The 25,496-nt window shown below is 49.9% G+C and overlaps 3 protein-coding genes across 3 annotated transcripts; 1 reads left to right on the forward strand and 2 right to left on the reverse strand.

Annotated features, from left to right (window-relative positions):
* Nucleotides 1–9,111: 9,111 nt before the first annotated feature.
* Nucleotides 9,112–10,232, forward strand: UCRPA7_3379 (putative mitochondrial carnitine carrier protein; the record flags this gene model as incomplete). Its single annotated transcript, XM_007915958.1, has 2 exons — nucleotides 9,112–9,493; nucleotides 9,559–10,232. 2 exons carry the CDS (start codon nucleotides 9,112–9,114, stop codon nucleotides 10,230–10,232), a joined length of 1,056 nt encoding a protein of 351 aa, XP_007914149.1.
* Nucleotides 10,233–10,722: 490 nt separating this feature from the next.
* UCRPA7_3380 (putative gpi-anchor transamidase precursor protein) lies at nucleotides 10,723–13,080 on the reverse strand (the record flags this gene model as incomplete). Its single annotated transcript, XM_007915944.1, has 1 exon — nucleotides 10,723–13,080. One exon carries the CDS (start codon nucleotides 13,078–13,080, stop codon nucleotides 10,723–10,725), a length of 2,358 nt encoding a protein of 785 aa, XP_007914135.1.
* Nucleotides 13,081–13,973: 893 nt separating this feature from the next.
* UCRPA7_3381 (putative gpi-anchor transamidase precursor protein) lies at nucleotides 13,974–15,261 on the reverse strand (the record flags this gene model as incomplete). The annotated part of the gene is made up of 2 exons (XM_007915875.1): nucleotides 13,974–14,658; nucleotides 14,723–15,261. 2 exons carry the CDS (start codon nucleotides 15,259–15,261, stop codon nucleotides 13,974–13,976), a joined length of 1,224 nt encoding a protein of 407 aa, XP_007914066.1.
* Nucleotides 15,262–25,496: the final 10,235 nt, after the last annotated feature.

The raw sequence follows: 25,496 nt of genomic DNA on the forward strand, positions 1-25,496 counted from the left end.
CCTGGAGGGATTTTGGCCATTGGATGGGCCAGGCTGCGTCTTGTTTACGAGTCGTGATCCCTTAGCCAAAAATTCTCTATATCTTGCGAATTCTGGAGTGGATCTCCAGCCTTTTAGTCAAGAAGAGTCCGCAACTTTTCTTGAAAGGTTGACCAACAAGCAGGGAGACAGCAGTGGGATTCATGAGAGGCTTGGCGGGCTTCCGCTCGCTATCACGCAGATGGCAAGCGTGATAATCCGTCGCGATCTCTCCTATTCGGAATTTATTGAAAGTTATGATGAAGAGGGCGGCCATGAAGAGTTATTCAAACTTCGCTTCGACAAATGGAATCAGCCAATGGATTATAAAAAGACTATCTGGTCAGTCTGGGCTTTAGAGACACTGAAGCATAGCAAGGATCTCCTAGACGTTATATCATTCCTCGACCCGGACGGTATATGGGAGTACATACTCACCAAATACTCCACAAAGCTACCATTGTTGCCGTCATTTCCACGTACCTCGGGTGCATACCACCGAGCGCGAACAGAACTTTTACAATCATCACTGATCAGTAAAGATAGTTCTGGAAAGAGACTTGTGGTTCATCGACTCGTTCAAGATGCAGCGCGTTCGAAGATAGATACCGTACGTTTCCAAGATGTGCTTTCCTCTACGATCCACCTGATTTCCGCAGCTTGGCCATACGAGGCGTTTGGTTGGCGTCACGAAGTCAGTAGGTGGAGAGTCTGTAAAGAATTATTTCCCCACATCATCATCCTTCTTCAATATGGTGGACAGTTAGATATCAGAGCAGACTCGGCGGAAACGGGAGTCTTGCTTGCAGAACTAGTGACGGATGCTGCCTGGTAAGTCTCTAAAGTTGATGCGGCCAGTACACTTCTCTCATTATTACACAGGTACTACCACGAGACTGGTTATTCTATTGAAGCGACACCCTTCTTCGATTTCGCGAAAGATTTATGTGATTCTATTAAAATTCGTATCCCTAAACAGGAGAACGAACTTCTCATGAAATTGAAGCCTCGACTAGACTCGACAACGGCCGAAATCCACCATAATCTTGGTTGTATCGGGACTGAAACCAATCAACCGCGCTACACGTTGGAGCACTTCTCAATATTTAATCGAATGATGATACAAGCTAGCGGTGATAATCTTCGAGGAAAGGACAATCGTCTTTTCATATCTTGGAATGAACTCGGAAATGCTTATATGTTGAATAAATTATGGTCGAAAGGGGAGGAATCGTTCAAAGCTTCTATCGCATCCGCCCGCCTGCTTCCAAAATTTCAGCCGACGGACATTTCCCTTCCTACAGTAAATTTGGGACTGGCATACTGGTTAATGGATCGGCATGATGACGCTGTTGAGATTCTCAACGAAGGCTTGAAACATCGAGAGCAGGTCTATGGTATAGATGATAATGAATCTTTCATGTGAGTTAAATTGGTCAGTATTGTATGCAAGATCACATGCTAACGATCGCATCGTAGTACTGGCAGGTTTCTACATGCTCTTGGCAACGTCAAGGCGTCTCAAGGGTTAACTGAGGAGAGCTTTGCTTTTCATCAGAGAGCTTTGCGACAATTTGAGAACACGATTGGGAGGAATCACCATCGAACAGGAGATACGCACGTGAAAGTTGCAGAACATCATTTACAGAAAGGGAGCCTAGAAAGCGCTGAGTAAGTCCAAACCTTGGACCGCCATCTCGTCATACTGTCATACTGACTCGTAGCACCAGCTACCATCTTGCTGAGGCTCTGCGCATATTTGGCGACAAGCCTGTCTTTCGTCCCGAGAAAGCCAGAGCATTATACAAGAAGAGTCTCCTACTCCGAGTTAAGCAGCAGGCCGAAGATGCCAACCAAGTTCTGGAACAATGCGCAGTAATGTATAACGAATTCAACCCGGAAGCCCACAAAGAGGCAAGTGACTTGGTAAGTAAGGACTTCGACGAGGCTGTCGCTTTCTGGTCGAGATAGTTGCACATTTAGATCGTGGAGAATTAGATACTCCTACAATTATTCCACTTTGACTGTACTGTCATCGTAATTTGCTGGTGTGATTGGTACTTTGGAGCCACAATTTATTTCTAACCCGCGTACTCACTGTCACATCGGTTTCATTTGTCGCGCGTCAACACGGGCCCCTTATCTGCACGCGAGAAGAACCAGGTATCATGTCAGTGTGGCCCACCCCAAGGCTTTTCTTTGGGGCTGTGGTTACAATGGGGGATGCAATTGGTTAAGCGAATGCAGTCAAGGGTCAAAATGAAGGGTGTCCTTTCGCTAAATCGCTTTTGGACCATTTGACTGTCACTCCGCGTGCCGCGTCTTTCTAATAGAACGGCTTCTGCCCCTCTAGCAGGCACGATGAATCGTATCGAGAGCTTCATCTGCAATAGACTATGCGACCATGGATAATCCATCGAATTCCTCTAGGGCAGAATCTGTATCCCAGTCGCAACACGGTTCACTGGTGGATTACAAATCACGTCTGTATCTGCCCATGTTCCTTCTGCAATTGTCAACTAACTAGAGTAGCGATACCTCCACAAGAATATGCTGATACGATCTTGGCGTACGCTCGTCAAGACACAGAAGCAACCCTGTATCCTGGGCCAAACTATGAAAGATTGGCTGGTTTTCTGACATCAAACAATCAAAGCTTCATTCCTTCAACATACCTTTCTTTTCCATTCTTCCGTTTGTATCCAAATGCCACGGCAAGTCCTGGTGGCCCATTTGAGGCAACTGATCCGCGCGAGGTGACTCGCGATCCAATATACCCGTCGCCCTCCTCAACAGGGGTGCACTTGGTGTTCATCAGAGGTCAGCCATCGTCAGAATGGCTTCGGGTCGTTGGGGCCACATTTCGAATCGATCCAGAGTTTTTCCATCGGCATCTCGACTTCTTATCAACAGCTGGGCGAAGAAATCACTACTGCCTGCCATCGCTACCATCCACATCGAATTACATCATACAATTGCGTTACTTCACGATATGTCGGCCACAATCCCTATCATCGGTATCTGCCGAAATCACAGATTTCAAGAGATCGGCGAGCAAAAAGCAGATGGAAGCGTATACAAACAAGTTGATAGCCAGTATCGACAAAAATGATGGCACCGGAAACTCCATCGTTCGGGACTATATTGTATTTAACAAGGATTACTCTGTTATTGAACAAGTTATATCTTTGTGTGTGACTCATGTCTTCGGCTCATGGAACGGTATGTTTAAACATCCTCTCTTCACCCTATAAAGGACTATAACGGATCATACTAAGAACTCTTTCAAGCCATCGCATGGATTGACACAGGAAATGACCTGCTAACCGGCCCATCTGGGCCATGGACTGAGCGCCTTCAACCTTTGGCCAAAGGTTCCGACCAGCGAGCCTTCCTGCCAACGATCCAAATGCGGCCAGGTGCAGGAATCAAGCCTCATCTGCACTCAATCCATAAAGACCAACGTCCGATTGCAAGCTTAGCACAAAGTTCCGCACTACTTCATCTGAATTACGGCAAGACTTTGAGTAAAGAGCTCATGACGAGTGATGCATTCTATGCCTTTCAGGAACTCTTCTCATTCTCCGCCTTCTCTCATAATCAACTACTCAATATGATCGAAAATGATATTTCGGCTGACTCCAGTGAAGAAAACCCTAGGGAGCTGAGTCTTAACCAATCGAATTATATATACATTCAAGAGTTCTTGGAGCGTCAAATTGTTCGTCTTCAAGAAAACGTTGAAGCTCTCAAAGCTCGAGGTGGGTCGATGTGGCCTCAATCTGACGATGAGATGAAGAACAAGAAATGTATGGCTGCTGCAAAGGTAGTAGAAAGGGATTTCGAGTACCTTGTGGATCGAACATCTACATTGATAGAGCGATGCAAGTCTAGGATAAGCCATTTGGCGACGCGAGCACTATTAGCCGAGTCAAAGAGAGCTATCGAACAAGCCGAAGAAGTCACGAACTTGACACGTCTCGCCTTTGTTTTCATTCCCCTCAGCTTTACTGCTTCATTTTTCGGGATGAACTTGCACCCTATTGTAGAAGGGTCAAATCCATTGTGGATATGGTTCGCAGTATCAATCCCTTTGATGTTCCTTTCGATTGCTATGATGAAACGAGACCTTGGGAAGATCTTCTGGAAATGGTTACGTCAGATCAGACTGATCAGATGAATGAAACTTATGAAGGGGGAAACAATTTTGCAGATGCTTATTTTCATTTAGAAGGAATAAATGTGAGAACCTATTTAATTTCCTAGGCGACTCGCCTCATGATTTAATTGATAGCATATACGTAGCCTTTCACCAGTAGCGAGTGCCGAACTATTGGAAAGTAACTAGAATCGGGGTGTTTGATTTCGGAATCAAAAGTAAACAAGGAGTAGGTAGGAGGTACATCATGGAAGAAAACGCCAGTATTGTCATAAGCACACTTTTAAATAGCATGTAGCCCTTCGGAGCCAAAAAAAGGCTGAGAAAAGGCTAGCGTAGTACGGGTTATAGTTTAGAGATTTCAATCATACTGGTGATGTTTTCAAATGGTGCTACACTATCATCATAGTAGATAGACTTTCGATGCATTGCACAGCCTCTTGTCGCGATGCAGGACGTTGCATTGGCCTCCATGTACATGCAACGCTAGCCTTTCGTCACATCTCAGTGGCCCTATTTGAAGGGGATGGGCCGCATTACCCGCTGGCGACCTTCTTCCAGTGACATTCGGTTTTGCTTAGGTATTGCAGGACAGGTTTTAGTTCCTCCAAGTAATGCAAGCAACACCAAAACTCATTCCTTTCTTGAGCGTCTTGGCTCTATTGCTCACCAACTTATCTGAGATCAGTCCCATATTTACTACCTCAACTTCCGGGGCCAATAGATAAGCACGACAGGCCTCGAGACAACTTCGAAAGTAATGATGACCTCGGAATTTCAGATTGGACAACGGCGGTATATGACTGGGAACCCTGTGGAGGTAAGCTCACCTTTCGAATGTCGAGATAAGTAACTAAAGTGCTGATCAGTTCTCTTTACCTTCCGGACATGCATCGTCGTTTGTTACAATTTTCTATATTGACAAAGATCAAGTATCAGTATCTTCGAAATTGCTGAAGGAGAATATCGATTGGGTGCGAGCGAATGACGATGTGGTTTGTGAGGAATTCTATCAGGGAATTATTTTCTTGACGGCGGTGAAGCAGAGTATCGAAATAGTTGTTCCCCAGGAAGAACTTCGACAATTGGGAATAGGCTGGACTTACATCTGCGATAGCTCTCAGGCTTTGCAGCTTCGTCCTGGGCCACACAGAATTCTTGGTGACAAGCTCGCACCAATATACAGGATCTTCGATGATACTAATGGTGCATTTCTGCACTCGCTTTTCGCTACACCGCCCAGGTACTGTCACACAATCGAAGTATCTGAGAGTATCACTAATATAACAGTACAAAGTAACCCTAAAGATATCCCGATTCGAGGCAGTGTTATTCAGACCGTAGGTATTGCCGTGCCCTCTCGAATGGCCCATGCTAGAGACTGCAACACTCTTTCGGGCGTTAGGATTGCGGTCAAGGACATTTTCAAGATCAGAAATGTCCGAACATCAGTCTGTAACAAGGCATACTATGAACTCTATCCCCCAGCCAGTGAAACTGCAGAATGTATCAAACTCCTCTCACAAGCTGGAGCCATAATATTGGGTACAACGAAGCTAGCGTCTTTTGCTGCCACCGAAGAGCCCGTGGAGTGTATTGACTACCAGGCGCCTTGGAACCCACGAGCAGATGGATACCAGTCCCCAGCCGGAAGTAGTAGCGGCAGTGGAGTGGCCGTTGCGGCATACTCCTGGGTTGACATAGCCATTGGCTCTGACAGTATGTTACAATACTTGCAATTTATTTCGAAGCTAACGCTCTGACTTTTGAAAGCAAGTGGCAGTGGTAGACGTCCCGGTCACTGGAATGGATGCTTTGCTATGCGTCCAACTCATGGCATTCTACCCACAGCCGGCTACATTCCTAGTTTTGAGTATAACTCCCATCCCTCTTATCATTTCCTGATTTCCTTTCTTATTCATTTTTTCTCTATCAGACAGTTCGATGTTCCGACCTTCTTTGGCCGAGACCTTCTCAAAAGTAAAAAGTTTGCAACTGCATGGTATAGTAGACTGATGAAAGAAATAACTCCTACCGTATGTTTACCTTCTGATACTAATATTGTGGACCTCTGTGCAGTAGCTAACTACCGAGTAATAGGGTCATCCCGCTGTGGTGTATCCCACTGATTATATGTCGTTAATCAATAACAAGGTACAACTCGATGTGATTGATAAGTTTGTGAAAGATCTAGAAATCTCCTTAGGAGTTAAGCATGAAAAGGTTTCCTTTGAAACACTATGGAAGGAAAATCCTCCAAAAGAAGCAGGACAACGATCTCTGCAAGACTACATGAAAGACGTATGTTATGATTACCGTATCATTGATGGCTTGCCTGTGCAACTTACCTCTCCCAGGTTGGTCGAAACTCTTTCTTTCATGACGATTATCATAGCTTCGACAAATTCCGGAAGGACTACTTTGAGAAATTCAACAAAGAACCATATGTCAGCCCTCCAGTCCGCTGGCAATGGTACGATCCCATAGACTCTCAACTTTAACCAGAAAGAGAACATAACAGCCATCTAGGGAATTATCTTCGCAAATTACTCAGGAGGAGCGTGACCTTGCAGTGAAAAAGCTTGAGGTATATCGAAAATGGTTTACGGACAATGTCATGAAGGAAGCAATATACGATACACTAATTGTGATACCGATCGAGGAGATGTCGCCCCGTTATCGTGATGAAGCTCCAAAGTAACCCAATCCCGAATTATTTGACGAAGATAATAGGGGTTTGCTAAAATTAGTCTCCAGGCAACACTTCAACCCTGTCGGTATACCAAACCTATTCCTGTCGCCAATATTAGGAGCCCCTGAGTTGACACTGCCAAGTAAATGCCCTTCTCTAAGTTCAAAATTTTTATGTTATCATTACTAACAATAAAAATTTGTCTTAGTTGGACACTACCCCTATCATTCAAGGGTGTCCGGTCGTATTGAAAACTTACCGATAGCTGTATCGTTATTGGCGTCTCCAGGTAAGTGCCGCATACTTGCCCCTAATATGTCTGCCAACTTATCATCCAATAGGCCACGATATGAGACTTTTTGATGTTGCAATTGCATGTTTTAACGAAGCCGCTCGCCCAATCCAAGTACAGGCTGGGGGTGATATGTTTTAGGACCGAAATGAAGTCGTCTGTGAATATCATCTGTTCAGCAATATGGAGACATGCCATAATTACATCTTAGAATACTGTCAGTCAAGCTTGACGGGTCGATATTCTTGAAGGTGTAACTTGTATATGTTGGTGAGATGTGAGTGAATCTGTGTCTGTCATATGCCTTGATAAAGCTGCAATATTTTGGTTGCCATACAATCCACCACGAAACTGCCCGAGTTTGGTGACAGCGAAGTTGGACTGTGATAAATTTGCCTGCATCATCCACATGCTCTAGGATAGGTCAGGGAAAATATCAAGGTAAACGCCTCAAGGGCCCAGGGCACTCTGCGGCGGTTATGGGCGAAAGTGTGTGGTTTTTGCATTAGGAAGAGCCGGCGCATGGAATGCGGCAAGGCTGCTGAGAGGTATCACATTGGCACCGGCTCGCCAGAAATCAAGAGATCAAGCCTTCAAATAACGCATTTTTGACATGGCCGTCACGCAATGCTCGCGACACATACTCATTTTCTTAGTAGAAACGCTCTATATGCTGAGGAGAAACCACGCGCCGGAGAAAGCTAAAGCGTTCTACCTGCGCAGTCGTGTCGACAGGCAAGCCGTCGGAAGCGAGGGAGGAGTTGCTTGAAGTCGCAAGACTGTAGGCTGCAGGCACAGGAACTAGAGAACAAGATCCCGAGAGCCTGAGTAATGAGGATTTCGATTCCATCATATCCTTCTGGTCAAGGTAGCCTGATGCACTGAGCACACAAATCATGAACAAGCAATGCAGCAAATCTTGAAAGTGACCTGCCTGGCCATACTATCTTCTGCATAACGTTTAACACCTCATGCATGCCAGCGGATTGCACTGCAATTTTAGCCCTGCTCGAGACCTGTACTGAATAGTATCGCCCAGATCTTCTCATCAAGCGAATGTGACCATGAAAAACTTCTGTGGCTTGGCCTCCGCCTGTCCGGAGGGCGGCTTGCAGCGGGAGGCTGGATGTTCCACCTCTCCGGAGGGCCAGTAAGGAGAGGCGACTCCTCAGCACCCCACGATTCATCCCACGAGTTCACTTACTGCTGGAAAGCCACTAACCGCGGGGTTTTTGGACCGATGACAGCACTTGGTGAGCTAATCTCCAGGGGTCCACATTCAGCAGCTCGCTTTTGGAGATCCGGTATCCAGCCGAACGGCCGAGGCTGGGCCAAACGGCTTACAATGTAATACAGCGCTTTTTAATGCCCTGTTCGTAATTGATGGGGGTCCTACGTGAGGGGAATTGTCTGCGGCCCTGAACATCCGATAAACATTGTGTAAATTTGACTTGACTGACATTTCGCAACTAAAATCTCTCTTTTCAAACCCCCAAAGTGAAGAGTCTTTTGATCTGAATTGTGTAGTGGCAGTTCCAGCAACCATTTTCTCCAACAGCCGAGAGACTGACTATTAGCTATCGTGGGGCTCCGGTTTGCCGAGGCTCGCCTTACGTCGCTCCTCCTACCAGCAGCACAATCGACTCTTGACCGCTGGAATTTGCGCCGGGACGCTGCAAAACACCAAATCTGCTTCGGAGAACTGTTGATTGACGATACAGCTGTTGCTGCTGTAGCTTCTACACGATCGAACTAATCTCCCGTGGCAATCGTGGTGCTTTGCCGTCATTATCTCTGTCCACTATTTACCCAGCGCAGGCTAAGAAAGTAGGAGCTACCAGAGCTTCGGCGCGTGCGCATTTGCTCTCCTCGGTGCTCAGCTGCCATCGCAGACTCTTCACCATCTCTTCTGTCGACCATTTCTCTCCTAGCCGTACCTAGATATAGACAATGTCTTCTTCATCGAGCGAAAGCGCCGGGGCTGTAGCCAACCGCAAGATCCACGATGCACTGCCCGCCGCTGTGGCCGACAAGATCCCCCACATACCCGAGTCGAAGGAGGAATTGAAGGCAGAGATCAAGGCCGAGGCAAAGGCTGCTACGAGCTCCGGCCTGTCGCAGCTGCGCTCTTTCGCAGCCGGCGGTTTTGGTGGTATCTGCGCCGTTGTCGTCGGCCATCCCTTTGACCTCGTCAAGGTCCGCCTGCAGACCGCCGAGAAGGGCGTGTACTCGTCTGCCATTGATGTCGTACGGAAGAGCGTGGCCAAGGATGGCCTGCGGAGAGGACTGTATGCCGGCGTGAGCGCGCCGCTGGTCGGCGTTACACCCATGTGTGAGTCCTGCCCGCCTGTTGCCCAATCTTACATGCCTAGCATGTGACTGACAAGATCTCCACAGTCGCCGTGTCCTTCTGGGGCTACGATCTCGGCAAGCAGCTCGTCCAGGGCGTCTCCGCGCCGAACCCGGACGGCTCGCTGTCCATCGGCCAGATCTCCGCCGCCGGCTTCTTCTCCGCCATCCCCATGACGGCCATCACCGCGCCCTTCGAGCGCGTCAAGGTCATCCTGCAGGTCCAGGGCCAGAAGACGCTCGCCCCCGGCGAGAAGCCCAAGTACAACGGCGGCGTCGACGTCGTGCGCCAGCTGTACAAGGAGGGCGGCGTGCGCTCCGTCTTCCGCGGCTCCGCGGCCACCCTCGCCCGCGACGGCCCCGGCTCCGCGGCCTACTTTGCCGCGTACGAGTACATCAAGCGCAAGCTGACGCCCCGCGACCCGGCGACTGGCAAGCCATCGGGCCAGCTGAGCTTGATGGCTGTGACGTGTGCTGGTGCTGCGGCCGGTGTGGCCATGTGGATCCCGGTCTTCCCTGTTGACACGGTCAAGAGCAGGCTGCAGACGGCCGAGGGCAACGTGACTCTCGGCGGTGTCGTGCGCGAGCTGTACGGCAAGGGCGGCGTCAAGGCCTTCTTCCCTGGCTTCGGCCCCGCTCTGGCAAGAGCAGTGCCTGCCAACGCGGCCACGTTCTTGGGCGTGGAGCTGGCGCACCAGGCTATGAACAAGGTGTTCGGTTGAACGAGAGGGCTTCGGCAACGACACTCGGTGAAGACAGCTTCTCTTCAAGATAGAAGTGATGAATATTGGCCGAAAGACAACGCCACTTTCCATAGGCCGATAGAAGTGCTGCCGGGTAATTGGACATGCGGGTAGGGCAGCCATGAAACGACGTAGACGGCGAGTGGTGGCACCGGGATCTGTTTCGCATCAACTGCGAGGGAGGACATCAGAAGTCAGAGGTGGAGGATCTCACGATTAGAATACATGGGCATAGAGTGGAGTGTACATTATGATCTCATTGCTCTGCATAGTTCTGGGCCCTGTCGAAAAGCTTTGGGGAGCTTCTCTTGATGATTTGGCATAGCAAGGGTATATCTTGTCTCGACGTTTTCCCTAGACTTGGTGTTCATAGGCTTCTTCATACAATTCATACTATACGATCCATCCCGACCATGGTCCATTGACCTCGAATCCTGAGTCCTAGTAGTCCTACACGCACTGCATCGTCTTAATTGATAAACTTGCCTCCACACTTCATGCACACATCGCCGAGGACTTCCGCGCGGATGACATCGGCCTTGTCTGGCACGACCTTCACCAGCTCCTCGATCTTGAGGCACCGACATCGGCATACACCACAGGCACGGGAGATGCCTGGTTGCTGAATGGCGAGATCGCTCGCGCCGCATGTGGCGAAGATGTGGCCTTTCTCGCACATGCTCTCCACGGCACCAGGGCGGATCGAACTCGCGCCGTTGCAGATGGCGCATGTCTGATTACGCACTGCGTCTGCAAACAGATGCTTAACGTTCAGTCGCCTGGCCTGGCCTGCTGTGTCCGCGTCATTAACACCAGGACCGCTCGTCACGCCCGGTACTCCTGCACCCGTGCCGTACATCCACTCCCAGACCCGCCCCTCGGTGGTGAGGCCGTGCACGGCAGGTATGCCCTGAAGCCGAGCGGGTTGTGAGTCGTTAGCTTCTCGTGCCGTCCAGCTGAACATGACATTGCTTCGGCTACTGTGCCATCCTCCACGCTCGGGAAACTGTGTCATCTGAGGGGTGGCCAGTACCGCTGTTGATCCACCGCCAGGGCTCTGTGCGAGGCCCCATAGGCGCATACGGGTGGGATGGATATCTGGTCCTGTCGGAACGAAGTTCATGTTCTCGTCATCTGAGTCGGCATCGGAGTCGGCGAGAGGTGCGCCGCCTCCCTTCTCAGACTCTCCACTGTCATCTTCGTCGCTATCATCGACACTGGCGTTGAGCCCCGCCGGCGTAGCAACGGATATCTTCTGCGCTATCTCGACAGCCCATTGGGGCCGCTGGTCCGATGATTGGTCGGGGCCAGAGTATCCGGGTGCATTTGTTTCAAACCAGTCGTTGTTCGTGGCTGTTGCAGAAAGGCGGATCAGAGTATAGAGAGGCTCTATGGTTCGAGTAGCCGGATTGAGCGGATGAATGACAAGACCCTGGATAGGATTGTTGTTGCTATCGTTCTTATCGCGGTAGGTAGTTCTGCATGTCTCAGTCGAGTGTGTAATGACGGGGGTTTCACCACGCCTGGTGAGATTGACTTCGAAAGACTGTGCTTTGAAAGGAGTGGCAATGATACCACGGCAAATTCTCGTGTCATCCTCCTCCGTCCAAATAATGTCTTCCCATTCTACGAAGGCGTCTGGCCCAAGGAAGAGACAGATACCGCTCCAGTCCTGCTCTTCAACCTGAACCTTTAGGCCGGGGTTGTCGTGCGTATTTTCAAGAGTAATCTTGCGGAAGCCGATGTAGTTACTGTCGAGATAAGAAAGAAGGCACGTCCATTCTTTCTCATTTTTCGTCCAAGGACTGCACTTCAACGCAAAAGCGGAGCCAGAGGGTGTATACTCTGGATCCCACTGATCAAGAACTGGATGCGGACCTGCCATCTTCAGCCTACACTCTTCTCGAACATGCCACACGGCCTCCTCATCTCCGAACTGCGAAGCACCTCCAGTCTTGTATTCTGTACGCATGCTGAGGATGACGAGTTCTTGCTCGTCATTCAAGTAAGTGAGAAGCGCGGCGCCATTATTAAGCTGCGGCGCCCACGCAAACGAGATGATGCGTTCGCCATAGTTTTCCTGTCCGGGAACGACGAACTTCTCGCCGACTGCCCACAGCACAACCCAGCGGCTAAGATCGCGGAGGGTGCTTCGCGACCCCTTTGCTCCTGATGATAGGTTCGGGCTGCCCTCGCCATACATCGCCAAGACACCGCTGGCTGTCAGAACGCTGAGTACAGGACGGCCATTGCGACCTATACCTGACGGGGACCACTCGATGGCAACGACATGGTTTAGTGTGCTTCCAACGGAGCCGATGAGACGTGCGCCTGCACCGGTGCGAAGATATGGATCGGGATTATAGCGTGAGTCACCTGCATCGTCGGGGCGAGCAGTGGGCGGAGCGTCGTCGAGCTCGGGGAAGTGCTCGCCGGCCGCATCCCAGATGTGACGATTGATCTCCGTGTTGAGTGGTGGGTAAGTGACGGGGAACTGACGCGTGCCCTCGAAGAATTGCTGTCGTCCACTCGTCATAAGAGGATGGGCGCCGAGGATCTGGACTTCGTCGTCGTCATCGTCACCTTCGTCATCGTAGCGTTCCTGTGGCTGGCTATCTCCATACACATCATTTTCTGCTTTGATAGCGTCCTCCTCAGATTCAGGAAATTCCGGCAGGAAGACGTGGACGGAATCATCGGCCGCCACAGCCAGCTCAGCATCGCACGACCAGGCGATAGCGCGTTTGTTGAAGGGTTTTGACTGTAGGTTGAGCCCACGAAGGGGCAAAATCTGAGAACGTACGTCAGGCTTTGAGGTTGGACACATTGGTGAGCCATGTGTGGAGTCGGCATCAGGAAAGGGGTACGTCTCACTCAGACGGGCACCGCCATCTGACCTGTCCTCCGACGAAAGCGATGAAGCGCGGCTCGGCGTAGCCATTGCGGAGCTCAGGCTTTCTAGGCCAGACCCAAGGAGTGCGTCATCATGAGTTGAGGCCATAGTGAGGAATGATGTTGCAGGCTTGCCCCATCCAAGGGCAATCAGTGCAGGTCAAACGTGGGTTGAGAAAAGCCTGCTCTGACTTCAGGGCAAGTATGGGCGGCGGTCCCAGATAATCAAGTCAAAAGTGCAACGGTGCAGAAAGAACTGAAATCAAGTATCCTCTTCTTTTGGGAATCTTGTTTCGTGGTAGAAATTTTGTCAACCCTCATGTCTTGACGGGCTGGCTGAGGTGTTTATTGGGGGTGAGGATGCCTCATACTTATGAGGTCGTAAATCTCCTCAATGATGCTAGCGTGCAACAAGATGAGAGTGCTTGAGAAAGCAAACATACCTTTGATCGTTTCATTTTAGTGAATTGGTGGTTTTCATGCCTGGTCCGGGTGACGATTGGTGCATGGTGTTTTTGGTGAGTTGATTGGGAGTGACTGGCCGGCGTGGTGGTTGAGGGGAGGTTTCTAGGTGTCAAAAATAATTCAGATAGCTTTCTTTTGAATAAAACAACCTAATGTACATTCCTCAATAACAAACACCCACCCGCACTCACCGTCACTAATACATGCCAAATCATATAGTTGGAAAATCTAATCAGCTCTAATGTAGTGCATTCAAACAAGCACATCGCATTTGATTTCGGTCTCCTAAGAATGGCAGCTGTCACTGGCCCCAACTTACAAGGGCATGGGCATGGGCATATATCGTTCATTATTCATAACAATCTATTGTGACACCTCTTTCGGCTTTTCCCCTTCACTAGCAAGCGCCTTCGGCTTTCGTGAGCCTTCAAGGGACGAGCTGAAAGCCCATAACGATGCACATCCTCCCAGAACCAGCGCCCCGACGACCTTCTTCAGCCACCAATTCTCCTCAGTCAATGGCTTAGCGAATTGGATCTTGTTCTGGACCTTGAGTGCCGCCTTTGGCACTGAAGTAATATTCTTTGCAGCCTCAGCTTCGTCAGCCCTCTGTCGCAGAGCAGCAATATGCTTGCTCAGGGACAGTAGATCCTCCTCCAGTGTCGTGTTCTTGCTACCATCTACCTCGACATTCTGGACATTGCCGAAGAAGTCGGTAACGAGACGGCTGCGCGCAGCATCGGCTCCGCCACGGAATAGATCGTACCGCACGCCGGCGTTGGAGTGGATCTTCTCGTAGGTGTAACTGTCGAAGAGGTCGCCGACGGTCTTCTTGCTGCTCAAGTCTTGGACTTGGCTCTCGAGGAACTCGAGATTGTAGTATGTGTATCTGTCGATGACGGCGACGCCGACGTCATTATCGGCATGATGTGAGTAGGAGGATTGGTCAAGTTCCGAAGATCCGGTGGCGATGATGTTGGGTGAGTACAGCTTGCTGTACATGGTGTTTGCTTGGCAGGTATCGATCATGAAGAGGATCTCGTGGTATCTGGAGTGAAAGGCATTCAGTCAGTATTATGTATTCATTGCAGGCTTGTATGGAAGTTTCTTACCTCTTCTTCTCCCACATCTGCTCAAAAGCATCCGCCAAATCAAAGGCGCCGATCTCCTCTGCGTCTTGGAACTTTAAAAACTCATTACCACCATGCCCCGTCATGTACACGAGGATGTTGCTCCTGTCGTCTGTCAAGAGCCGTTTGCTTCTAGGCGTCTCCTCGCCCACGCGATCTGTCAATAAGCGGATGAAATTCTCGACTGTGACCTCGTATCCCCTATAATCCACCTCGATGTTGTCTCCGTACAAATCGACAGCCCGGTCGGCATTGGAGTAGACTGTACCGGGGAATGCATTCCGGGGGTTGCAAGCCATGTCGTCCGGCAACATGAGGATAATTTGGGAGTCGGGAATGCCCAGTCGCTTCACCGTTCGGTATATCGAGAGTACATTGGCAAGATGTCGGTAATTGAACCAAAAGCGCGAGGTGCAAACGAGAACGGCCCAGTTGCTGGTGTGCTCGGCCGCAATGGGAACGGGAGCGAGCACAGTCGCTACCAGCAGGGCGGGCAACTGGAGTATGTTGGACAGCTTCATTCTGACTGATGAAGTTGTTGTATGCTGCCTCTTCAAGAGAGTAGTTGGTGTTGAAAGTGTCTCAAAAGGAGCGACTTCGAGAAAGGGAGGCCATGGGGCGCCAATACGACAATGTAGACTCCGTGAACTCCAAGGGCGCGCAGGAGCAGGGATTGGTAAGACTGACAGACAGATTGCCTTCCTGCCATAAGCACGGCTACGTGCATAAGTTAGCCAGAAACGCTATGACTCTAAACGAAGCAGCCTCAAGTTGGGGAAAAGATGCTTGTCCAGGGGTCGCACAGGCCATTCTGACGCTAGGCTTAAATGAGGCTAGTTGGCCACGCTGGAGGTTGCACTGTTGCCGTCTCCACAAAGCGGCAGCCCGAGCGCTGGGCTGGGATTCTGGGATTCTGGAGGGTGACTAATGGCCGCCCGCTGCGAATGATGTGGGCCGTCCTCATCACATGTGATGCAAACTTGCACGACGCACACAAGCAAGCTAAGCTAGTCTAAATGCATGCAGCTTGCGCAGCAGTCAGTCAGTCAGTGCTTCTTCAATGAGAGAGTCGTGACGCGCCATTTTGATCGTGACATCTCTGCTCCGCCTCTCCCTTTTCTCCTCTACACGTAATACAACATCGCTGCTGCTCGAGAGGGCATCTCTCCGTGGCGTGACGCCGCCATCATTCTCGCCTGTTCTTGGAGATCCCGTGGCGCTGCTGCTGTGTCTAAAACATCGACGCCAAGTCTCCTTCAGCCTTCAGCCTTCAGCCTTCATCATTCCCGGCTTAGCATGTCTTGCCTCTAGCCCTGGCGAAGTCCGGACTGCTGCAACTCTAAGCATGTGAAGTCGATGAAACCCTCACGATCCTAGCAGCTCTAGAATAGTCCGTCCTTCTTCTTCTACTGCCCCGCCGGGACCGAAGATACCCTTCGAGTCGTTGCCGCGCTCCAGATCGAGCTTGATGTGAATCCGGCATTGGTTCCATTTCCGCTACAAGCGCACCCATTAGCTTGTCGATTCCCACGGCTCCGGTTACGATCACGAAGCTTATTATCTTATTGGCAATCCCTGTGACCCTCGCTCAGATTCCTAATCCACCGGATTTCTTTGAAAAGCAACATCGTCGTCCATTACTTCCGACGGCATAATTGCCCGCACGCCCGCACTATCAGACGCCTACATACCTCAACTACATCAAACAGAACTCATCTCTCATCCGTCACTCTCTTCTCGTCACAATCGATCGGTGTTACTCAACCTCGCGCGCTTCTCCGTCATGGGGCGGGCTCCGGCCTATATCTTTGTCGTCAGGTGAGTAAACCCCTGTTGCTCTCTTCCCCTTTTCTTGCCTCCAGTCCTGCTACTCGGCGTTGCGTGAAAGCTAGAAGCATTGCTAAACAGACTATCAGACATGGCAACCGACTCGATGCAGCCAACAAGCAATGGCATCTCCAATCTCCCACACCATACGACCCACCATTGACCTACAGCGGATGGACACAATCCAGAGCCCTTGGTACAAGGATAGCGGAGATCTTAAGAGAACGAGAGATTGAGGATCACATCGCAAGCCAAAGGAGTTCATCCAAGCGCAAACGAAGACGATACAAGGTCGTCATACACAGCTCGCCGTTTCTGCGTTGCGTCCAGACGTCTATAGGCATCAGCGCGGGCCTTGCTTCTGTTCCTCCCTACCACCCAGAAAGCATCTCACACCATCCGAACCACACACCCTCAGTGCAAAACACCTCACCTCGTCCGGCTGCGAGCCCACGAATACGACCCACAATCATCACCGAACTACCACGAGCTACATCGTCGTCACTGAACGTCCCTCCCGAGCAAGCAGCGGCTGGGCACAATGGACTCTTAGGACAGGCAGATGAGGCACAGATTCACAAGTCGGTCCTGCGTCTGGACGCGTTTCTGGGAGAATGGTTGACGCCAGGCTACTTCGAGCTCATTACACCGCCACCTGGGTCTGGTCTGATGATTGCAAGTGCGAAGGCAGAGCTCCTCCGGAGAGAAGACTACAATACTTACCCGCATTTGAATGCACATGCGCACCACCATGTTCATTCTAACTCGGGCTCTGGTCAGATGTGGGGAATGACTGCTAGAGGCAGCCCTCTATCGGCGCAGCCCGGGAATAGATCCAACTCAGAAGTTCATGGGTTGGAGAGCCTCTCCAGCATAGCTAGTGCATTACCAAGGAATGGAAGTATTGCGAGCAATGCCAGTGACTCGAGTTACATTGGAGGTCAGCGGGCTGGAAGCCCAACAGGCGGGTATGTCGCGCCAGTCCCGGCCTATGCAATATCCAGGAGTGCCGAGATTCCTAGGGGGTTTGTTCCGCACGCCAGGGATAATTGCTGTGACATTGATTATCAGTGGGACTCGATGCGAGGGACCATGGACTGGGGCGACGGTGGACAATACGGAGAAGAGTGGACCGAAATGCACCGCAGGTTTAGGAAAGGACTGCAGTGCTTGGTTGACTGGTATTCAGCCGTAGATAACCCCACCGAAATGGTCACCAAGGAGAGGGGCCGCAAAGACGGTGAGATCGCAGACGATAACGAGTGTGCCATCGAAGATTACGACGAAGAAGAAACCGAATCGGTCGTCATCCTAGTGTCTCACGGAGCCGGGTGCAACGCTTTGATTGGTGCCATTACACACCAACCAGTATTAATGGACGTTGGTCTAGCATCGCTTACTATGGCTATTCGAAAGCCGGAGGTTGAGAACGGAGTCAGATTTGCGTCAACGGCCCAGAATTCAGGGGACTCTTCCCTGGCAGATTTTAAGGACGGCAGCGTCCCAGTCCACCAATATTACGACCTCGAGATCTTCGCCAATACAGAACACTTGCACTCACAAACACCGACTGCATCACGCCACGCCTCAATTGCAACAGTCAATCGAGGTCGTCATTCTTCAAATACCTTCTCTTCTCCGCTTGCTGGAGTGTTTTCGTCATACGGGGATGGCGGCAGTCGCAGTTCGTCAGCAGCGGCGAATTTGGGTAGCATGAGGCGGTCCTCTGGGCCGACAGCACTTGCTGGCAGGGTTTTGTGGAACAATAGTGGCACTGGTGGTGGGATCACTGTCGGCAGTGGTGTCACTTCTTTCATAAAGCCGTCTGACGCGCCGAGATCGCCGTCGCTCGGGCTGTGGTCGCCATTACAGAAGAGCGAGGAGTCTATCGAGGACGACGAGGACAGCTTCCTCCCTAATTTCGCGAACTCCGATCCCACGGCGAAGCCTACAAACGGAACTCATGCGGAAGAGCATCCAATCTCTCCAAGTGATCGGATCTCCCCCTTCCCGGATGTGGTGACCCCGCCGCTGGAGGAGGACGAGCTGAAGCCGGCGACACCAGGTGTCCCACAACTGGGCTCCGGCGCAGGCGGGCTGTGGGGCAACCCTCTGCCGCCGGGCGATGCGGAACGACTTCGTGATATGTCTTCTACGAAGCGCCGCTGGACGGTTAATGAACGGGCGTAGCGGCCCTATGATTACTAGCATGTATGCATTGGAACGGATATCAAAAAAAGGCTCTCTTCTCTGGCGCTTGACTCGGAACGGTTGAGAATGCATAATAGCTCTAGTTTTGTTTGGTTATAATCCAAAATGGACGCATGGCGTTGTTGATGTCGGAATGTCAAATTTGTATGTAGAGTACGCTGGATTGTTCAAACTTCGAACACCTGCCCTTATTCTCTCAGATGACCGCACACTTTAAATGACATGTCAGTAGCTGAGTTGTATTCGCCGACCATTCTCTCTAGGAGTGATATTATGTTTTCTGTATGCGACAGGACGGAACCTCGTTTGCTCACTTGCAAGACTTCCAGAGATCTTTCCTCGGCAGAGAGACCGATAGCCGCATCTCGAGCCGGGTGCCATGGCATACTTAGCGCCGCTAGCTTATCCGCTCACGAAGATTTGATAGCAATCAATCTTACTTGAGGACAGGCAGCGGGCGTAGCTCCTAGATTAACCGACAAGGCCAGAGCTTTAGCGGAGAGTATTGTCTCAAAGCCATCTCTGATCAAGCAGGATGGCGGAACCAGAGACACAAGCTAGGCCGAACGTCGGCAATGATCGTTTCAATGCGGAGGCGGCAGCCTGGGATAACAACCCATTTGTCAAAAAGATGAGTCTCGAAGCTTGGAAGGCCATACAAACACATGTTCCATCTCTCTTTTCTGGAACAGGTGACAGCTCTCGGCGGCCAGATGTTCTTGAGATTGGGTGCGGTACAGGACTACTCAGCTTGGAAGTCGCGCCAGCCGCAAATCGACTGGTGGCGGTTGATGCCGCGGAAGGAATGATCGAAGTTCTCTCATCGAAACTGGTCAAGCCAGGTGCCCCTCAGAACATAACGCCTCTCGCAATTTTACTCGAAGATCCAGAGGACAAGAGGATGCCGGCGGCGGACGGGGCCAACCCGGACGGGCCAAGGCTTAAGTATGACCTGATTATCTCACATTTAGTCCTTCATCACATAGCAGATCTGAGACAAGTCTTGAGGACGATGCTAGGTTGCTTGAAGGAAGGCGGCATGGTGGCCTTGACAGACTTTGAGGATTTTGGGCCCGAGGCCAGGCGTTTCCACCCGGAGGGCAAGATGGACGGAGTTGAGCGTCACGGAATTGGACGAACGTGGATGTCTACCCTTATGCAAGATGTTGGGTTTAAAAATGTGGATGTTAAGGTAGCTTGGGAGCATTCAAAACTGGTTGAGAAGTTTCCGGGAGAGTTCAAGGGAGGCAAGCCTGCCGATGGCCAAGGGGAAAACATGACATTTTCATATGTGATTTGCTTAGGCCAGAAAGTTTAGATACCATAGAATCGCCTATCGTTATTCATTAAAAAGCTGCTATTTACGGCTATGGAAGAATAAACACCAGGGGGTAGAGTTATATGGATTATATTAATGATGGTGCATATAAACGTATTCTCTTTCATTTCATTCATATTCGTCTACCGGGGAACTTTGGGAACGGATCATGCGGCCGTAGATTGTCTGTTTAAGCATACTTGATGTTTGATGACCTCAAACTTGGATCAAAGATAGGAGCAGCTAAGCAAAGACGATTTTCTATATTGTATACGGACAACCCTACCAGCTCGACTCTAGCGGCAGAAAGTTACATCACTAGATCGCCAGATATCTGTTCCCAAGGGGTCATCAACAGCTTGAGCTAGACATCTCGGCCGATTGCAATTCGTCAGTGTCAATATCTTGTTTTACTAGGTAAATTAGTCTTTCATATGAATGATGTATCATAGAAGCACAACTACTTCATCCTATTATATAGTATTCCAGTCACGAACAAGATCACAAGAGATGTCCCATAGCTTCTTAGCCTTCTCTACATCGTATGCCCATGGAGCGTATCCTGGATCGAGTACATCCACCAAAGGTGGAGTCTCAGGCTTCGCCGGACCTTGTTCGATGCAATCTGCGAGGTAGCGGCCTCCGCGACCCTCCCATTCCCTGCTAATAGCGGCGTACGTAGTGGTAGCTGCACCCTGTCCAGGACTCTTCATATACCGTAACTTCTCCTTGTCTGCTACCATCTGTTTAACCATCTCTGGGTCGACGTACCGGGCTAGGCCTGTCCCCCCAATGCTGCCTGGATGAACGGACAGAGCATGGATGCCTTGGGCTCCATATCTTCTTTCAATTTCATTAGCTAGGTAGATGTTGGCCGTCTTCGCCTGGCCATAGGAAAACCAAGAGTTATATGAGCCTACTTCATCGAAGTTGATATCATCAAATCGAATTTCACTAAAGCGGTGGCCATTTGAAGTCAACGAGACAACACGTGAATTAAAACCAGGCGTGCTGCTCTCCAGGAGCCTAGGTTGCAGGAGCTGAAAGAGCAGGAAGTGGCCGACATGGCAGATGCCTAATTGAGTTTCGAAACCATCCTTTGTGCGGCCTTCAGGCGCGGCCATGACACCAGCATTGAGAATGAGGATGTTGAGCTTTGAGCTCCGGGCCAGGAAGGCCGTAGCTGCTGCACGAATTGAATCGAGAGAGTCTAGAGACATCTCAATCAGGTGTAAGGTTTTGGCCGAGGTCTTGCTTGATGATAAGATGTCATCGACTGCGTTTTGACCCTTTTCGGGGTCTCTCACACCAAGATATATCGTAGCTCCAGTAGCATGAAGAGCACGTACAGTCTCCAGACCAAGCCCTTGATTTGCACCTGTAACAAATATGACTTTATCCGTCAACGCGCCGACAAGCTTTTCGTCCTCGACAATTTGTAACGCAGTTGGCCGGGCATCCCCGGGGCCTGATGGGCTTGCATGCTGAGCTTGGTACCTCGACATGCTATGCAGTATTTCCTTTCGAGTTGAATCAGGTTTAAAAGTCTGTATTGTAATTTAGGAACAATTCTTGAAATTGACGACGAATCTTTAAAAATGCCAGCATGGCAGGCCTTTTATACACGGAGGCTTGCACCCCTATAAGCCATTATATGATACGCACAAAAACGCAACCTCGCAGTACAAACCCCAAGCAATGGATTTCGGCATCTTCATGCTTTCCGCTTTCTTGTAGATTCACTTAAAACTTTCGAGTTTTACAGTGTCGGTACATGGTCCCCTAGATCGTAGTACTTTCTTCTTTTGGTCGGCATAACGGAAGGCTCCGGCTGACAGCTTTTGCCCGTTTCGCCATAGCGTCAAAGTCTGTGTCTCATGTTATTTGTAAGCCGGGCTGACAACTTTAACTTCATCAATATTAGTTCGATCGACTACATTTTGTTTACTCCGTCAATTCATCCTAGTATGACTCTCCAGCTCCACGGGAACGTCAGTTCTGACTATGCAATGCGCAATTCTCTCCGAATTTCGAGTCTGAGGTTTGAATCTAATATGTCAACTTTGTTCCACGCTTTAGCATGAAAAGCGCCAATCAAAATCTCAGCCCCGAAGAGCGAAAAGAACGGAAGACGTTACAAAATCGATTGAATCAGAGAGCCCGTAGTAAGAGTGCCAAATCTATAGAAGAGGCTTTTTCTAAACCGAGAGACGGCTAGGAAATCGCATAAAAGCTGCAGAAGCTACTACTTTCAAAGGCGGGAAGACTTGTTATCACGTTGATCGTTGGCGACTTGACGATTCTTCGACCCAAGCTTCCCTGCCCATCGCTTGTCGAGATGGCCATACCGATCACGAACAAGTTCCTCAAGGCGAAAGGCAGCCCTCACAATTCCATGTAGCAGCAGCTCCCGAGAAGATTATACATACTTCCAAGCCAGGCTATAATTCCCGAATTCCTTTAGCTAATGACCACCTCCTGATACACCTGATAACTCACAACGTAATCCGAGGTTTCACTTCCAATAAAACGGTGTTAAAACTTGACGCGAATTTTGTCAACGCTATTCAGAAGCCGCCATTACATCCTGATTTCTCAGGAGCTTGTGAGATTGCTGTACTCAGGCCGACTCGCCACCGATTGCCTCCTTGCCTTCAACCAACACACCTTCAGATGAATTCACCACACCCTGGCTGGATGGATGTATTGCCATTCCCGGAACTCAGGGACAATCTTATCCGTCGGCAGCATTCCTTCGACCACATACAATTCTTGAGAGACCTTCTTGGTGATCTGGTAGAACGAGCACCGTCAAGAGTGCAGCGACAACGGGGGCTAATATTACAGGGGAATTCAAGGGATTGTGATAACGAATATGATGACAAGACTGCACTTAACGGTGAAGGGCTAATTCTATGGGGCGAGCCTTATCTTAAGGAAAGTTGGGAAGCTACTCCGCAATTCTTGGTAAAGTGGGCATGGGCTACCATGGGTTGCTATGAACTAGTCAATATCTCCAACAGATGGAGGATATCTCGAGGTGAAGAACCCCTTGAATGCTGTGCTGTCATTGACGGGATCGGGAGAGATTAGAGGTATATCGGCCTGGGAAGAATGTGTGGCTTTGGTTTCATCACCAAGAGTCCAAGGAATTTTTGAGGTAAACCGTAGTGCTGCAATTATGATACAGTCATAAACTCAAGATGAGACTAGGCTAGATATAATAGGTCGTGCATGAGACAGTTTTTGATGATCTGAGTTACCTGGAGATTGTGGGTGGTCAAATGGATTCGCTCGACAACCTCACGACGGTGGGTGTGTCAATTGACGAACTTCGGATATCATCGCTGCCTAATCTGGATACTTTGATTTTAGACACCCGGCCAAATTCCTCTGCTTCACTCATTTCTCTCTCGGGGAATGATAATTTATCTGTAACGCTGGGAGGTCCATCCACGGTCAACTTTACAATAAGCTCACTTATACTGAAGCATGGTATCCGGTCGGTCGAGCATCATCCATCAGCCGAGCATATTCGGATCAAACAATTCACTTCCAATGGTGGCAACAACATAACAGAGCTATCATTGCCATAAGAGGACCTGAACGTGCTCTATATCAGGGACGAGGAGCACCTCGAAGAACTTCGGAATACGCCACTGGGCCTTCGATGGGGATCAGATGCCATTGCTGGACATCTTTCCAGTCGCATTGCTGGTTGTCCGACACTCAACTTGTCATCTCAATATATCGCGGATACAAGTGGAAACAAGGTGCAAACCTGGTGGTGGACAGAGTTCGACATGAGTCAACTAGTAATTTCCGCACAAGTCACTGAAAGGTTCTTGCAAGATTACCACTATACAATGTCCTAAGAATAAAACCAGACCCTCTGACATGGAATATTAGCGAAACGCTGCTGGTCAATAAGACCACGCCAACTACTTTCCAGGTACAAAATCCATGCGATACCACGAACCAGTCAATCGACTGTGAACGATTCGATCGGCTTCATGAACAGGATGTCCTAGGCAGTATTGCGTACGAATGCTGGGGATTTCATGCTTTGAATGCTTCCGCTGAGCCCCCTCATTCAGAAAGCCAAGCTACTGGTAGCTTCGACGTATTCTCTAGGTTGTGCTTGATAATGATCACGGCTGCGATGGCGCTTTGCCTCACGTAGGCCATCATCCGAACCCAGAAAATCTGGTATACTGCAGATTGGAGATCAATGACATCTTGAACATGGAGACTGAAGTACGCAGCCTAGCTTAATAAGCGCCCTGTACAGGCTTGCAACAAGGGGAGTGTCCACATAGAGGTTCTCTTCCTTGTGTATGCTCCACATCCAAGGTGATTGTTTTGATATGAATTTCCGGACCTAGAGACAGCCCTAGGACCGTTGCTTCCAGCTTTCTTTGGCGTCCCGCTTGTGTGAATGGTTGCTCCCGTCTGATATAACTCCCTAAACACGGCCCCGCAATATGCGGCGTATGGTGCACGGACCACGGAGACGGGACTCCGTGCGACTCGGCCTAGGCCGTCTTGCTTCCCGGGGTTGCAAGTCCGTAAAAAGGACCCTGGAGATCAAGCCCGAAAATTGTCCTCCGGTGTCTCGCGTAATGTATGGCTGCAATGGCGAATTTAAAGTGTGTAACCCTCGGGGGAGCCTGGATCTTATACCTATACTTCACGCTTGCATGCCCATCCCTCCGTGATCGCCGCCAAAGCCTTATCTATGAAAAACCCCTCACACTTTACATTTGCTGTCGTGTCGTAACGATGTCTACCGACCCTCAGAAACCAAATGTCATCCTGATCTTGGCAGATAATCTAGGATGGGGTGAACTGGGTTGTTATGGTGGTGGTATACTTCGAGGCGCGGCAACTCCGCGCATAGATGCATTTGCCAAAGAGGGACTTCTGCTCCATAACTTCAATGTGGAAAGCGACTGCGTGCCTACACGCTCAGCGCTGATGACAGGAAGACATCCGATCCGTACTGGATGTCAGCAGTCGGTACCAGCTGGATTTCCTCAGGGTTTGCAGACTTGGGAAAAAACGCTTCCGGAAGTCTTACATGAGAATGGTTACGTGAGTGCCCATCAAGGCAAGTGGCACCTGGGTGATGTTCAGGGTCGTTATCCTAGCGATCGTGGCTTTGATGAGTGGTTTGGGATTCCTCGGACGACGGATGAAACTCAATTTACGTCCTCTGTGGGTTTCGACCCAGATGTGGTCGAAACGCCCTATGTTATGAAGGGCAAGGCGGGATCTCCGTCTGAAATCGTTTGCGAATATGATATCGAAGAGCGACGAAAAATTGATGAAAAACTAGTCGAGTGCTCCAAGGACTGGCTCAATCGAAATCACAAGCAGCCATTCTTTCTCTATCATCCC

The sequence above is a fragment of the Phaeoacremonium minimum genome (assembly GCF_000392275.1).
Source record: "Phaeoacremonium minimum UCRPA7 unplaced genomic scaffold PA7_03_scaffold_270, whole genome shotgun sequence".
Taxonomy (NCBI): Eukaryota; Fungi; Ascomycota; class Sordariomycetes; order Togniniales; family Togniniaceae; genus Phaeoacremonium; species Phaeoacremonium minimum.